This window comes from Wolffia australiana, chromosome 2, assembly GCF_029677425.1.
Source record: "Wolffia australiana isolate 7733 chromosome 2, ASM2967742v1".
In the NCBI taxonomy this organism is placed as follows: Eukaryota; Viridiplantae; Streptophyta; class Magnoliopsida; order Alismatales; family Araceae; genus Wolffia; species Wolffia australiana.
The window spans coordinates 21,551,200-21,567,749 of record NC_135836.1 but is presented as its reverse complement, the minus strand read 5'-3'; the positions used below and the strand labels follow the sequence as shown (position 1 = coordinate 21,567,749).

General features: G+C 37.7%; 1 protein-coding gene across 2 annotated transcripts; it reads left to right on the top strand.

Moving 5' to 3' along the window:
* The first annotated feature begins 1,041 nt into the window (after positions 1–1,041).
* Positions 1,042–6,608, top strand: SVR1 (pseudouridine synthase family protein). 2 transcript variants are annotated; one of them, XM_078571478.1, is made up of 10 exons: positions 1,043–1,640; positions 1,724–1,803; positions 2,177–2,277; positions 2,351–2,420; positions 2,525–2,618; positions 2,717–2,765; positions 3,779–3,929; positions 4,455–4,511; positions 5,642–5,697; positions 6,063–6,608. In XM_078571478.1, the coding sequence occupies exons 1-10, from the start codon at positions 1,112–1,114 to the stop codon at positions 6,133–6,135; spliced, it is 1,260 nt and encodes a 419-aa protein (XP_078427604.1). In that variant the 5' UTR covers positions 1,043–1,111; the 3' UTR covers positions 6,136–6,608. The 2 variants fall into 2 exon arrangements, 1 of the variants encoding a protein (XP_078427604.1); XR_013580668.1 differs by lacking the exon at positions 6,063–6,608 and having other exon boundaries at positions 1,042–1,640; positions 3,779–4,022.
* The last annotated feature ends 9,942 nt before the right edge of the window (positions 6,609–16,550 follow it).

The following is a 16,550-nucleotide window of genomic DNA, read 5'->3' as shown; positions in this document are numbered from 1 at the left end:
AGTATAAGTGGAGATAAAATACTATGCTCATTAGGATCTGAAAAATATCAAGTGGCTTTGTATTAGTTAGGTGAGAATCATACTTTTGAAGTTGTGGTAGATTCATGAACTCAGAAAATGAAGCATAATGAGTTATGTGATCTGTGGATTTGAACATGAACTATTTCAAACTATTTTTCACATATAAATTATAAGTTGTCAAAAATTAGCTTTAGAACGATCATTAAATTGAGAGAATATCAAGAAAAAAGGTGTGGACCATGCACTGTTGTTGAACTTTATTATGGTGCACCGTTATTTGAGATCTTAAATGTCTGAATAATATAACTGACTATGACGCCATTTATTTACCCATATTACCATCTTGAGTTCTTCATGCATCCATCTAAACATCTAGGATCCTATCCCTCACAAACCCCATAATGTAAATCAAAGTCAGGCTTGGTACACCTAAAATCACTATTTTCATTTTAGCACATTCTCTCTCCATGTATATAACATCCATTCATAACTACTTAATCTTTCTGAATTCAAACATGTGTGAAGAATCAAACAAAGGCCAATCGAAAATAATATTCTACTCCACAGCCTCTAAAGTAGTAATTCTCATTGACCACTGGAATACGTCTTTAGAAGATCCACATGAATTTGCCTAAATTTATCAATTTCAAAAAATTCACAAAATTTTAACATACTCCTTCAAACCATGAATGAAATCAAAGCAACCTATCTAATCATTGATTATGGGTATTTTCTCTCTGTATTTTTAGACTCCATGCTCAACAAGCCATTTTGTTTTCACAATGTGTGTAATTACCCAAACTATGGAAATGGGTTCATTATTATCAATGTTTAGCACATGACCAAAGATATCGATGCATAATTCTGTTTGATGAAACATAACCCATCAGTCCATATCCACTACACGATAAAAACCTATCCAACTATTTTTCTAGAGCCCTGCAATCCTTAATATTTCACGAATCCATATTTCTTAAGATCTTTTAGAAATCATTAAACATGATTACTGCGACCAATTTATCAGACTGTTCTTCAATCGTATCCTTCTGCGACCAATTTCTCTGCTGCTCGACTACGCGCAGGAGCTGCCATGGCGACGATGACCGTCGCAATCTCCTCGGCAGTGCTGTCGCCTCTGCAGAGCTCGCCATCCTCCCTCTTCCTGAACAGTACCTTGCGTCTTCGTAATGCCCGGTGGAGCGTCGCTTCTATTCGAGCTACGATCACTTCATCTTCCTCTCAATCCTCGAAGGCGCCTGCCGAATTCAACATTTCCTTCGGTGCTGCCAAATCAAAGGAGAAGATTGCCGATCTTGATCGCCCTTCGCTCGGCTCTCCAACCCCTTTGTTGATCCCTTGGATTGTGCGGGGTGAGGATGGAAAGCTCATGCTTTCGACTACCCCGCCTCCCCAATTCATCCGGGAGATGGCCGAGGAGAAGAGTTCTTCGCCCAAGAAGGATAAGAGAAAGAAAGAGGTGAGCGTCGGGAAAAAGGTGGTGGTTTCCTCTGCTCCGGCCTCTTCCTCTCCACCGAAGTTTTCCAAGGCTGCAAGGAGATTTTACAATCAAAATTTTAGGGAGCAGCAAAGATTAAACAAGGCTTTGGCTGCCGCTGGAGGTGTGATTTCCAAATTCGTGCTTGAATTTTCGGTTTGTACTTGATTGGTGAAGTACATGTTGATGTATTTTTGTGCTTGCCAGTCGCTTCCAGGCGACAGTGTGATGAGCTTATCTTTGGGGGAAAAGTCTCTGTTAACGGTTCCGTTTGCAAGCTTCCACAGGTAATTCTTCTACCGGCAGTTATTTCATCTGTAATTTCGCTATTTCACTGGTAATTTTTTTCACTATTTATGACGTCTGGAAGGTAACAGTTCACTCGTCATCTTTTAGTTGAACTCTCTATATCCTCCTTAAATCGTCTCCGGGGTAATGAAAACTGTATGAGACATCACGTAAACCTTTTTTTTTTCGATGGCATGTTAATTTTCGTTGAAATAAATCTGTGCCGTTCCTTATGTTCCACGATTGAAATTTTCCATATTGTAATTTCATCGTTCATGGATTACCCAACTATGTTCCACATCACGGACTGCAAATTTTAGTCTTATGCCACATGAATGATATCTTGCATAACATGCATTCTTTGAAAAGTAGACCCAGGTGGACCTCGTAAGAGATTCTATTTATGTTAACGGGAACCGTCTTCCCAAGAAGCTGCCACCCAAGCTTTATTTTGCTCTCAATAAGCCGAAAGGGTGAGGAGTTTTTTCTATTTTTTTTAAGTTGCACCTCAAGTGATGAAAATTTTAAATGATGAATCCATTTCAGGTACATTTGTTCTAACGGTGAGGAGGCTAGATCAGTGGTCTCTTTATTTGATGACTACTGGAAGCGTTGGGTATGGCCTGATTAAGCTGCAAACAAAAATCTTATCTTACAGAGTTTATTTTTCAGAAAGGGCTATCCATTTTTATGTTATCTCCTATTGTATTTGAAATCCAGACTGAACGGAATCCTGGGGTACCAAAGCCAAGATTGTTCACCGTAGGTCGCCTTGATGTTTCCACAACTGGTCTTATTGTTGTGACAAATGATGGTATTAACTTTTTCGCGTGTCGAGTTTCATTGCGACTTTTTTTTCGTATCAAATTATTTTTTGGAGAAACTTATGGTTATGATACTCTCATATTGCAGGGGATTTCGCCCAAAAGCTTGCTCATCCTTCCTCTAACATAACTAAAGAGTAAGGAAGCATCTTTAACATGTTTTTCATGTTTCTGTTTTTATGTTAAAGATGTTTTCGCCCATCTCTTGTTCCGTTTCAAGATCATCAATTTACATTAGAATTATATTTCCAACTGCCGTCCGATTTGCTTTTCAGAGTGGAACAAAGTTGGCAATCCTATATAGTTTTTTTTTTCGAGTTTTTTTTAATTAGTAATGACTTTGAGAAAAAATTGAAGTTATGATGATGAAAGCAAAGACCTTCGGAGTCAATGCGCAATTAATCATGATGGCATTCATAGCATCCTCTTTCAATATGCTGAATGTCTCTGATGTATATTGATGATTTTGGTGAATTTTTTTTCCAAGTATTGGAAGCTTTTCATGGGAATTATTGTAATCATACTCTTAATGTCGATGTGATGGGGACATTCTATTTTTGTTGGGCCATTTTTTCGTTGTAGTGAAAGTGTCTTCAATTCCGTATTTTATGTTCACGATTGGACGACCCATTGCACAGATTATTGCAGAAATAAACACATCACTATATTGGATTTTTTCCATACAACCTCTGCGCTCCTCTTTGTGTATGGATGTGGAAAACTAGACTGATAGTTGACGTATGGGTAGATAGTTATTCATTATCACTCTTTGGCTAATAATGTCGATATAAAAGTGAGTAATGTAAAAGACTTCTGGGAATATTCCCTCGCTAATAATGTCTAATAATGTCTTATCACGGCGTCAAATCAAAATTTCAATTTATGAAAAATTGCATTGTGTAGTTCAATTGAAATTCTTCGTTACCACAAACGTAGGTACTAAGGTTGATCATGTCTATCTCACGTAGCTACATTCATTTATATTCATAGTCATTGGTCTTCTAATCATCTTTTGAAGGCATTTAAGGTAGTGGCCTAGCTATTATTTTCAAGCAGTTCTGTTCAATAACGGTTAATTTTTATCCTAGAATTTATATTGACTTATGTTGTACTTGAACAACTTATGTTGACATGAAACTCAACGTTGTAGGTACATTGCAACAGTAGAAGGTGCAGTTCATAAGAAGCAGTTATTTGCCATAAGTGAGGGAACGCAGATTGATGGTGTTCTCTGTGTCCCGGAGTCAGTAGAACTGATGCCTGTACAACCAGCTTCAGAAAGATCTCGTCTTCGTATAGTGGTACCTCTCTATGTATGAATATATGTGTATATGGCTGCTCAAATCCACGTGAGGAAAGCAGTCATCATTCATTATGATCAAGTCATAGATGTGGTATGCTTTTTCTTAGTCTTATAGTATGTTTATGTATGTCACGGAATCAGTGTTTCCTCTTTCTAATCGTTTCAACCATGGTACATATTTTCTGTCTTTGTAAGAATACGACCTTACAATTTTTTTGAATTTTTTGTGTCGTAATTCTCTTATGAATATATGTTTTATTGGTCTGAATGAAGAGTCGTTTCAGCTAGTCACTTCTACATAAAAGAGAACAAACGTTCTTATGGATCAATTTATTATTATGATAATCGATAGAATAAAACAGGCGTTTCCATATTGAAATATATTTTGCTTGCAGTGGAAAGATTCATCCAGCTTTTTAATTACTCACGGAATGTTATGTCATCTTAGCCGTATTTTCTTTTTTTTCAGAATGATTATTTTTTTATCATTTGACTGAGGTGAGCTATTCGTTATTCTTCCCAGGTGAATGAAGGAAGACACCATGAAGTTCGTGAACTTGTCAAAAATGCTGGACTACAGGTGAAGTACAAATCTTTAGACTTGTGGATGACTATTTTAAGATGCTTATTCTTCTCTTATTTTAACTTTATCCATTAACTTTTTTTCCTTTACATTTTGTGTCGCTAAAATCAATAATATGTGTATCATTCTCTGGTTGATGAGTCCCGTTAAATCTACTGAACTCCTCGTTCCTCTTCCTAGTTCAACCGAAAGAGCTGAGTAACATTAATTTCCTTGTTTGAATAATTATCATTTACCAATGTCGTTAAGTAAACAAGTTGCCCATTGTACGAGCCTGGCCTTCATCAGTAACAGCCGTACTTGAATAGTAAGTTTCAAGAATTGCAGAAATCTGAGTATAATTCGTAGAATAACAATTCTCTTAAGAATGATACCAGGGGTGTGAGATCTGGGAGATTGCGCTCTCTGTGGGAGAGTGATAAAGGAAGATTGCAGAGAGGAAATGAGAGCCAAATTGGCTCCTCCCGACATTTTTGAAGGAGAACTGAATCTGATTACCTCCTATCATCTCCTCTTGCTTTATTTTTAGGAAGAGGCTCCTGCCCAGCCTTATTTGAAAATGACACATGCGGATTCCAGTCACACAGGGGGGAGATTGTCACCTCCTCTTTTTCTCATGATAGGTCCTTAGAGGTAGAATCCCTTTAGATAAAGCCCATTCCTTATGAAACATAAAGAAGCAGGTAAAGTTTTATTTAGAGAGAAAGAAGCAGGATAGAGATGTCATACAACTTATAAGATTTTGCATGACAGTTTGTACCTTCATCTCTTTAGAGAGAACCCATCAAGCGAAGGATGTAGAAATGTTTGTCCGACTTTAGTATTTCAACAACGAACTGATAATTGAAACGATTTTACCTACTGAGGATTTTTTCATTTGTATGGATCAAATCATTTTGGACGTTCCAATTTTTAGACAACCGGTGTTATGAACAATGTTGCATCATAATGAGATAGTGCCTTATGTTTGTGGAGAATAAGCCTTTGTCTGAATGGTAAACTCTTTAAAAAACCGCAAATTGTGAACGCAGATGCTCGAATTATTACTTTTATGGCGTCCAATTTCAAAAAGTCATGCTAAATATCAGTCCCTCAGCTAACGATGTTGCTACCTAAATTTTTACCAGCTTCATTCCCTGAAGAGAGTGCGGATAGGGGGATTCAGACTTCCCGCTGGTCTGGGGTATGTTCTCACCATTCTCTTTCATCAAATAGAATAACGCGTGCTGGATGAATTTTATTGTCTTTTACTATGTTTTTTGTTAGTCCTCGCATAGTTGATCTCATTCTGCTCTGAAATGCCTCATGAGCGGTGTTTTTCTTTGCTGAGTTTTATCTCTCTGGATGGCACTCAAATGAAATAATATTGCATTTCCCAAGTTGCTAATCTTAGAAAATGTGAACTTGTATTTAAATGAACCGTTTTCATGTTACTCATAGCTGATGTAAGTTTTCCTTGCCGCACAATTATAAAGACATGAATCTCATGAGGCATTTTGTCTATGGTGTTTTCTTTCCTCATGATTCAATTTTTTTTCATTTTTCAAGATATGGGAAGTACGTTGAGCTCCAGCAAGCGGATCTTAACTCTTTGGGCTGGAAGCCTGTGATGAGCAAATAATCTGGTGCCTTAAAGATTGTCTCTGTCCGTCAGTGAAGGGAGAGCTGACGTAAGGCATTAAAGATTTTGTATCTGTCCGTGCTTCACAAATTAAACTTCACGCGGTATCTCAATAGGCAACCAATAGTGAAAATGGCATTGAGAAAACATGTTCCATCATGAAGAGCTGGCGTTTGTCCTATTACCTCTGTGCTGTAGAAGGTCAATTTTTCCTTTTCTATTGACCTTGAGCAGATCAATAGCTGAACGAAGGTCACTGGATCACAAGTTACTTCTTTTTTGACCCGGTACACTGTCAAATGGGCATTGTAGCTGGCCCATACTTCTTGAGGGACTAATTTTTAGTTCATCATTTAAAATTATATTTCTTTACAATCTGTACCTGGTTTGAAATTACTCTATCATAGTCTGGGGACAGAAAAACTCAACCCTTCGTTATGCACTTAATGATATTCGTGATATTTTTACTGTCACTCTCTGTGGGAGAGATTCCTTTGAAATTTGAACAGTAATTTTGTGATTCCAACTAGCCTTGCTCTCATAAATGGACCTCTAATGTATTTATTTCTCCCACCAGATTGTAATATATTATGTCTTATTAAGGGTGAGTGTCTTGCATATAATCCACCATTTTTCAATGGGCGTATTTGTGATATGTTGTGAAACTTTTGTTTTGAAAACAGATACATCTCTTAGCTTGTAGTTTATTTCAAATGGCCCTGCACTGGGTGCCTCCACTTGAGGGGTGTAATCATGGCAAAGATGGTCGTATATTAGCCTTAGGTAAAAATGAAAATATTACAGAAACTATTGATGACTAGTTACAGCTGCAGGGGATTTCATTTAGGTGACTCAAAACCTCACAGCTGTAGGAAGCAACATATGAAGACTCCTGAAAGAAACCTATGAAGAACTGGCTGACACTGGAGATTCTCAATAAGAACTTCATGTTTTTTATCAGAGACCCAATGACTTGACTCTGTGTTTCCAGTTGTCTAATTTAAGTCTTTAAAAGTTGCTATTTTACCAGGTTAGTCAAACCAGTGGTGAGAATGAAGTAAATTTCTAATAAAATTTAAAACTTGGCTGTGTTTTAGGCATACTAGAATGATGGTAATGGCCAAACCTAGGTCGATTTGGAGCAGGTAAGAATTGCATTTAGGATCTTCAAAAGAATTAGATGAAAAATGATTATGCTTGTGTAGATATTCAAAATTATAAGAAACATTATCAATTGTGTGTTCTAAATTGTATTATTCTTCTTGAAAAATGGATGTGTGATCATTATAAGGACAAGCATATTCTTTGAGATATGGATTACTACGTGTAATGAAAATAAATAAAGGAAACTTATGTATTATATTATGTTTAAGGCTCTATAATTGTTGAAAGGAGGTTTAGAAATGAGGTTTTTATTTTCTTGATTCACAATTTCAAAATAATATCTTCTTTTTGGTATATATCGTCTACATGATGAGTAAGAGTGATTGTTAGGCCCCTAACTAGGCGGCATTCCCTGCCCAGAGGCCTACGTGCTTATGGGGAGGGCGTGTCCGTTGTATTGGCTCACGACATTTTAAGGACTGAGTCATAATGGATAGTGATATCCAAATACCTGATCTATTAGGCCATTGCCACTGTCGGTGGTTATTCACAGCAGACTGCGCACGTGCCTGTCCACGCCCAAGGCGGGACGGATCAGGTATGGTCCGCGCGTGCTGGGTGCGCGGGCTGATCGGCGTGTGCGCGCGCGCGCCAAAGCCAAGCACCACGCGTGGGAGCGGGAAGCGCTGCGCGCGGGTGCAGGACGCGCAGGCCGGGCGACATGCCGTTGGTGCAGCGCGCAGAGTTGTGCGGGGTGCCGCGCAGCAGCTGCGCGGGCAGCGCGCGCATTGCGTGTGCGGGGCGCGCGGTGGGGAGACATCCCGCCAGGAGACTAAGGCATGTGGTGCACAGAGAGCGCCAATACGGCACAGTGGGCGCGCAGCGCTCCTGCGGGTAATGCTGGGCGCGCAGCGCCCAGCTCGGGGGCGTCGAATGCGGCGGCGTCGCGCCGACTGCGCGCTAGAGTGTTGCATGGGTGCTGGTGGCGTGTGTGATCGTCAAGGCAGGTGTGGCGTGTGTGATTGCCAGGGCCACGAGCGCATGGCGCCCGGCCCGGCGCGCTTGGGTAGCGGCAGAGTGGGCGCGCGCTCGCGGAGCGACGGCCCTGAGGCGGTGTGGCGACATTACCTCGGCACAAGGCGCCTTGTCTCGTTCCTCGTAACACCCCTCGTCTTCCCCCATGTAATCTTGATGTACTCTTTAAGATATCAATGCAATGACCTTATTCACTAATGGTGCCTAGCACCAACATTTCTTCTAACCCCTTTCAAGCGATCTTAAGCAATTGCACAAGCTTCCGCTGCAAGAGATCAAGGCTGCTCAGTGTTCTGCTCCAAGCACTGAGGCCGGCACATGCCAATTCCGAGCAAGAAACCTAGCTCGATATTTGACCGTGTGACAGTGATGCATAGAGTCCTTACCCAATTTTTTTTGTCATCATATGCTTGATCCTCAATACACTTCAGAAACATGCCTACATGTGCATTCTCAACTAGTTTTTTAAATGATGTAAAACATCAAAATATCTTTCAACTAATTTTCCTCTAGGATAAAAATGGTGAAGAGTTTTTTTACTAAAATAATTAAATTTTCCAAGGCGTATTAAAACTTCACTCTAGTACATTGCAGAAAATAAAAATGGATTTTCTCATTATTTTAGTTTTACCGCCTGGAAAAACTTTACTTAAAATGTTTCAAGATATCAGAACATGACTTAGGATATTCAACAGTAAAAATCAATAATATTTCATTTTTTAAAGTAATCTATCCCATATATTACAAAAAATATTTATGCAACTGGACTTGTATACATAAGTCCAATCATACTACATACTTTTCAAATTCACTGAGATGAGACCAAGGAACCCAAAAAGTTGAAATATATGTGTTTTAATTTGTTTTAGTTCGTTAGTTATTACACTCAATTACTGTACAATAAAAAGCTAAAGGGCAAAGTCTTTAACCACTACCTAGTCTCCAAACAGAGCCAAACTTTTGAAACTTTGGCCAAGTCCGGTGAGGGAACATGAATGGGACTAGCAGGTGGTGAAGGGACGGAGATAGGGGGAGTGGATGGCAGCTTCATGCGGTTGATGGCTTAGCAGCGACAGATGACAATGAAGATAGAAAGTGGAAGGGCAAATGACCAATTCTTTTATGAAAATTGAGAGACAGAAAATCAGAGATAGAATTTGAGAGAGATAATGGGGCACATTCTAGAGAGATAAATTAAGGGAAATAGGTGGGTGAAGTAAGAAAGTGGAGGAAAAGGGAAGGAAAGTAGATGAAATGAATGGGATCATGAATAATGGCTATGTTTACATCATGAGCCCCTAAATCTTTTTCTTTATTTTGGATCCTTGTATTTTTCTAGGATAAGTCATTTTTTACTAAAAGAATTGGATGAAGAAGAATGAACGCACAGAAATACTTATATCAGAAATGATTTGGTGTGAATCTTTCCTACTGATTAGCCTCAGCTAGAGTACATCCATAATAAGGGTTAGAGGAAGGAGAAAAGTATATTTATACAAACGCATTGTTACCCAAAAAAATTGGAATTTGAATATTCTCTTCCTTTATGTCCAGCCCCTTTGCCCCCATCTTTCTTCTCTTCTCTTCCATGAGTAATTCTTGAAAAGTAGAAATCCATCATTTTTTACAAGGATTGAATTATGGGGAAGCTCCTTCTCACAGGGAAAGGTCCGTGATAGATTCAACTGTATCTAACCAGGAAAAATATAGGCCTTTTCGGGAGAGTGTTGACTGGCCAATCTTTGACGTCTCTGTTTGGGACGCCCAGCCTTTTGTGTCCTCAAAAAACAATTAAAAATTTTGGACTTATTTTTTCTTAGAATTAAAAATTTATCAGCTAAGCTTGTTTATTGGCTAATATATATTAATTTCCTTTCATATCCCCTCAAAAATTATTTTGTTAAATTGCTTCAGATTATTCACTTCAACTTATGGGGGCTGTATCCTGTTGAGTTATATCTTGGTTTTTATTATTATTTTATGTTTATTGTTGAATTTAACATGTAGGCGTTTCCATATCTATTCAAATTTAAAAGGTCAGGTCTTACACACCTTCCTCGGATTTCAACATTTTAACAATAATTTTCGATCAAACTTAAGATATTTGAATCTGATTGGGGAGTTGAGTTTCAAGATATGTTTTAACACTTAAAAAATTGTGGTATTAAAGATCATATCTCTTGTTCTCATACATCGAAGCAAAATGGAACAGTGGAATGAAAGCGTCGGCACATTATAGAAACTGCCCTGAGTATGTTGCATGAATCCTGAATGCTCATGATATTCTAGGATGAAGCAGTTGAAGCAGCAGCACAAGTCATTGATTTTATGATTTATCCAATTTTCAATAACCATAGTTTCTAACCTTTCTGGTAGTTTATATGTGCACAACATATAACCATAGTTTATATGTTCACAAATCATAGTTTCTGGTAGGCTCTGTTTTCTAACCTTTGACCATATGGGACTTACTTTTTTTCTGCAATATCTCAATGTTGTGTTTTGTTGGATATAGCTCACTTCATAAAGGTTAGCCTTCGCTCTCTTTATATACTCATCCACTTTATATTACTAGGGTATTATTTACTTCATGATAATTACATTCCTTCCTCAGCGGATACTCTATCTCCCATATCCACAAATTAATTAGAGACACCCACCGTATGAATATTCTCCTTTGATCTTTACTGTTCCCTCTTACTCATGTTCGACATCTTTATTCTCTGATTACCAACCAAAAGTTTCCTCCAATTTATCACACACACACCTCACCAACAGATGACACAATCTGCTTTAGAGCTACCTGCTTCTTTTGCATCATTGCTTCCCTTAGAGTGCACAACTTCCTCAAATTCTAACCGTATATATGATGTTCTAAATGATGGATATTATGTGGCCGTCAAGTCAATCACACTACCATGTTTATTTAAGTTCATTGAATAAAATATTTGAGTTCATTATAATTATGTGTGATGTTTATAATGAAGTTCATGAATACGTGCAATGACTTATTGAATCATGATGAGATCATAAGACAGTTATCACTAGTCGTTAAACATGTATTCTAAATATTCCTATTCGATGGGTAGTCGAGATGGACATCGAATTATCCAGATAGAATAGCACTAGCTGATCCTACTTACACGATAAGTATAGTTGATCCTGTGGCTATTACTGTGGCGACACTAAGGACAGAAAATGGGTGCTTTTTGGAGAAAGAGTTCATTGAATTAATCTTATACGAATCCCTCAATGGTATTACACCTAAACGTCGGTCAGGTTGATTCAAGTCACGATTATAAAAGTGATCCACTGACCTAAGACACCAAGGACATCTCGTGAGTGGACGACTATGTTTTGACTATGACTTACGAACCTGTAATCATGGGATTCGAATAAGTTATAGATCAGATGTAGTAAGAAGCTTACATTGACAATTTAGTGGTCAAGATGGGATCATCTGTCCTCGGTATAAGAGGAGATTGACTCAAGAAAGATGATGCAGAAAAATCCCTGGCCAAGGTAGTGAGGATATTGGAGAAGGTGTTCTCCAATGATCCCCGTTGCACATCAGTACTAATCGAATGACAGATCAAGGTTTAACGATAAACCATATCCTAAGTCATGTCTCGCTTGGATGATGTATTATACATATATGGTAACCAATGATGGTAAAGGTTCCATGAGAGAGTTCGAGACTACTCGGTACCTTCTAGAGCACGAGGTGTAGCTTGGCACCCCACGGGCTAGAAACTTAACCAATCATTTGGGGTAAATTGATTCTTATTTACTTAATCTATATGTTGATATAGTTAATTAATAAGTTTGGTCAATAAATGTTATTGGGGCACCAAAATTATTAACTAGAATGATATATGGGCCTAGAGGGTCACACGCACAAGGTCATAAGGGCATTGGTGGATATATTTTACTTTGTAGGGTTTTTGAGAAAAAACTTAAGTGAAATATAAAGAGGGAAAGGGGTCTCATTTTAAGCACCAATGCAAGCTTGATTTTAGAGCCCCTCCCTTTCTCCACTCTTTTCTCCACTCATCCGAGGAAGAGTGTCTTCATGTTGAGGAGATCTTCAAGATTTCCAAAAAAGAGTTGAAGAACAAGACTTGGATATCCAAGTGCCGAGTGATCACATGGATACTTCAAGAGGCCGGACGTGTGAATGACTTCAGAACGATCTCGGAGCGACAAAGTCAAGAGTGGAAGGAGTTCCCCACAAGGTACATTCAATGTTCACTTTTATAGATCGATTGTGAATCGATTGACATGCTTCTGCATCCATGGAAACGTGTTTTCCATGGACGAACCAAGGCACCAAACCCAACACTGAATGTTCTTAAATTTACTCTTGAGAGAGTGGATCATCTTCACTCCAATCGTGCACTCACCACTGAGGTATGTGGGCCAACTAAAAAATATTTTCCATCTTAACCCAAAAGTTTATTTCAGGCTTATAGAATCCTCCATGGTAGAAAACCGTGGAGGGAGAAATTTCAGCGGTTCATTATAAGGGATCATGTAGTCTTACTTCTTGATCAGTAGGAGCTGAAATTATAGGTTTCAAATGTTTTTTGAAATGAAACCCAATGCCAATGTTTCATTAGAATGGTGCAAGGCCAAAAAATCGTTGCTTAGGGCTTCAGCCAAGCACCAAGTATCCATTAACATGACATATCTTTTGACATGTGTCTCAATGTCTTTAGTTACTCTGATTGATCTGGTGAATCCTCTGATTTTTACTCTACTCATGGCAATATTTTTTTGGATCTAATCTTATTAGTTGAGTTTCCCAAAAACAATCATTTGTCTCTCTATAAAGCAATGAAGCAAAATATAAGTATGTGCCCAATGCCACCCTATGTGTCCAATGCCACCCTGAGTAATATTTCTTTCATATATGTACTTCCAGAACTTCAACTCATCCATGTACCCTTTCTACTCTCCAATGTGATAACTTATGTGTCGTAGATGTTGAAAAAAATCTTCTTTTTCATGCATGTACTAAATGTATCAAAATTGATTTTCACTTTGTTGATGGGTGTGGCTATGGTTAAGCTTCATATCTCGTTTATTTCAACTTGAAATCAGCAAGCTAATATTCTCGTCAAACTCAATGTAAATAAGCATTGTTTTAGCTAGCTTTGTCCAAAACTAAATGTGACTCACATATTGGTTTTGCGGGAGAGTGTTGGAGCATCATTGCAAATTAAGCCCGTCTTGAACCTAATATGGCTACCTGCCCCCTTTTTTTGCCTCATGTCAAGTAACAAAGAAAATGCATTATGAAGTGTATGGTTGTTGTAAAGTTAATACAATATCCTACACTGTTTACTTATTTAAATGTAAAGTTCATTGTGATCTTCACATCTCTTACATATAGACCGCTGCTATAAGGTTTTGTGGCACATTATTCTCATATTCTCATTCATTTTGTCTTCTACTCAACCCTCTTTCATCTTATCTTCAAACATGTACTTGACTTGGTTTCTTGTAGTCATATATGTTTAAATGGCATTCCCCCCATAGGATGCTTGCCTAAGAAAGCGAATGGGTGAGAAAAACTTGTTAACATGATGTCCAAGTGCATCATAAGTGCCTTGAAAATAGATCAGGCCTCTCTAATTGAAAGCACCTCCAATCCGATGGAAAATATGTGGAATTTTGGAGCGATGAGATCTTACTCCTAAAATTCTATAAAACATTCATGCTCTTTTCTCACAAACACAAGCCCATATGGCATGAGTAGAGTTCTAACATGTCAAATAGTCTAATGGAAGCTCACTATAATCTTACCTGTTGATCTATGTGAAAATGCCAACATACATTCTTTATTGTTGAATGCAAGTACAGAATGGTATGGCTAGCTTCCCATTCCAAGTAACAACTTATTGGAGAGGGCCTCAAGGACTAATATTGTAATCTCCGTTCTATTGTTGAAGCTTTGTTCCATTCCTTCAGTTTTTTTAACCTTTGAGATCAGGCTGAGAACAAGTGGTGCTTTTGGTTCATGGAGCTTTTTGAGCCCTGCTTGGAAAACAATTGTGAGCATGTGAGTCAGGTAGAGAACATGACTCTCATGAGTGAAATCTGGATTTTATTCATTAATTTCTCAACAAGGATACATATTATCTTTGTAGAAGAGGAATCTTCAGCGTGTGAACTCTTCTACCTTTAAAATGAAACCAAAACATTTGGGTGCCTAATTTAAAATCTTCCATGTATTCTCCCCTATATGTCTCTCAACTAGCTCATATATGACAAAAACTAGCTCAAGTAAGATGAGCATTTTCTCACACTGTGTTATTTTCTATCGATCTAGCAGCCTCTAATGTTGAATAATGTGATTTTTTCAGCTTTCCAAGTTTAACTTTTAAGTGATACCTTTTGGACATCAGCTAGTGATATGTTTATACTATTTCGTGTCTTTACATAGAAAGTATTAAGAAACTCCCACACTGTCTTTTTCGTTGAAATTTACATGTTCAACTGTGTAGTATCCATTTTGGAGGAGAATTCAAATTGAACACTGCTTAAACTTTCCCCTATAAAAAATTGCTACACCCAAGGTCCAGGAAAGGTATGTAGACTCCACCAATTATCGATTGTTACTTTTTTCATTGCTATGATTTATTATTTACAATTGTTCTGAGTGCTGCAATGGTGGCTGAGCTATTGTGTCTGGATAGGCATTCCCACAACAGGGACAACAAGGGCTGTAGTGTGAGGCTTAATGACTAAAATAGATTTAACTTACTCGGGGGACATTGAAATTCAACTTTGCATGTGCAGTTGAAGGTACCCTCCACACCCAAATAACCACCATATTTTTTTCTTAATTTTTTAAGTGGAATTTAGAAGGGCAATGAGGTGTTTTGGGCAATCTATACTGATGGGAATCTGAAATGTTCAAGCCAAATCAAATTTTACATGTTCCTATTAACATGTTCTACAAAAATATGATGGCAAGTTTGATAGTAGAGTAAATCTGATCACTTAATTCTTTGTTTTTCAAGAGTGATAACAATGTAATATTTCGTGGACAGGAAAGAAATGACATGTACTTGCCACCCACACCTATCAGGTCATCTTATGCTCTACAGTGATACTTCCAAGGTGTCTTAAAAATAGGGTCATTATATTGCGCTTTTCTAGTTTGAGACTACATTCTTCTTTTTTACCAGTTATGTCACACAATTCAATAACACCTCTTTAGCCCAATTTTTGGATAATGGACCATCACTTTGGAATTTGAAATTACTTGCTTAAGTAAGTCAATGCTAGAAACTATCGAAACCTTCCCAATGGCATCCAACAAGGTGTGCAGAGCTTGTACTACTAAATTTAATAATTTTATAAATAAGGAGTACGCGTAAGAGTACTCAGAATTGGGAAATTATAGGTCCATTATTACTCATAAGAAAGACTATGTAGGCTCCTCAATGAGACTAATTAATTTATTGATTTATAGATCATGAGTAATACTGAATTTCAATTTTTAAAAAAGAAAACCAATGGCACATATTATGCCAATTTTCAGCCTTGAAATTTGTTGATCCAGAAGGTACATTGACTTAAAATTTTTAGGGTGGCATTATGTGGCATCTTTCTTCCCTCTATGCATTCGTTCCCTCTGAACTATAAGGGATGTTTTAAATGATGTGCAAACTCTCTGTAAACTTGATTCTACATTAGTAGTCCGAGTGAAAGAAAATGAGTAGGGATCCACTAATGTGTTCTTCATCTTGGTGTATTGAAGAAAAGTAACAGAGAAGAGGAGTTCAGCTGCATTAAAAAATTATAGTCATCTTGGTAGAATCTAAGGACTGAAGTATTTTTCTTGCCTTAAATTATTTATTTCTTCATCGACCCCTATGTAGTTTAGATCCATCTATTTCTTCCATGAAAATAATATTTAAAATATTATACACTTTTTGAACCCTTCTCATCATCCCACCATTTCCAAATCAGCATACCTATTTATAACTATCCAAATACATATGCCTATACATATCTCTAAATACCCTTATCATTTGATCATTCCAACAATACATTATATATCTCTACATTCCATATGATGCTCTCTACATCCAAATTCTCTACATTTCATATTTCATATTAATATGCCTATTCTTTTTTTTAATTGGCAAAAAACACGGTGCCTGCCAACCTTGCAGTTGTGCCCGTAGACCGATCCAGCCGTGCTGTGGATGCCACCCTGGGGGATTTCATTTATAAAGTGAAGTGTTTATCAATGTTTATAG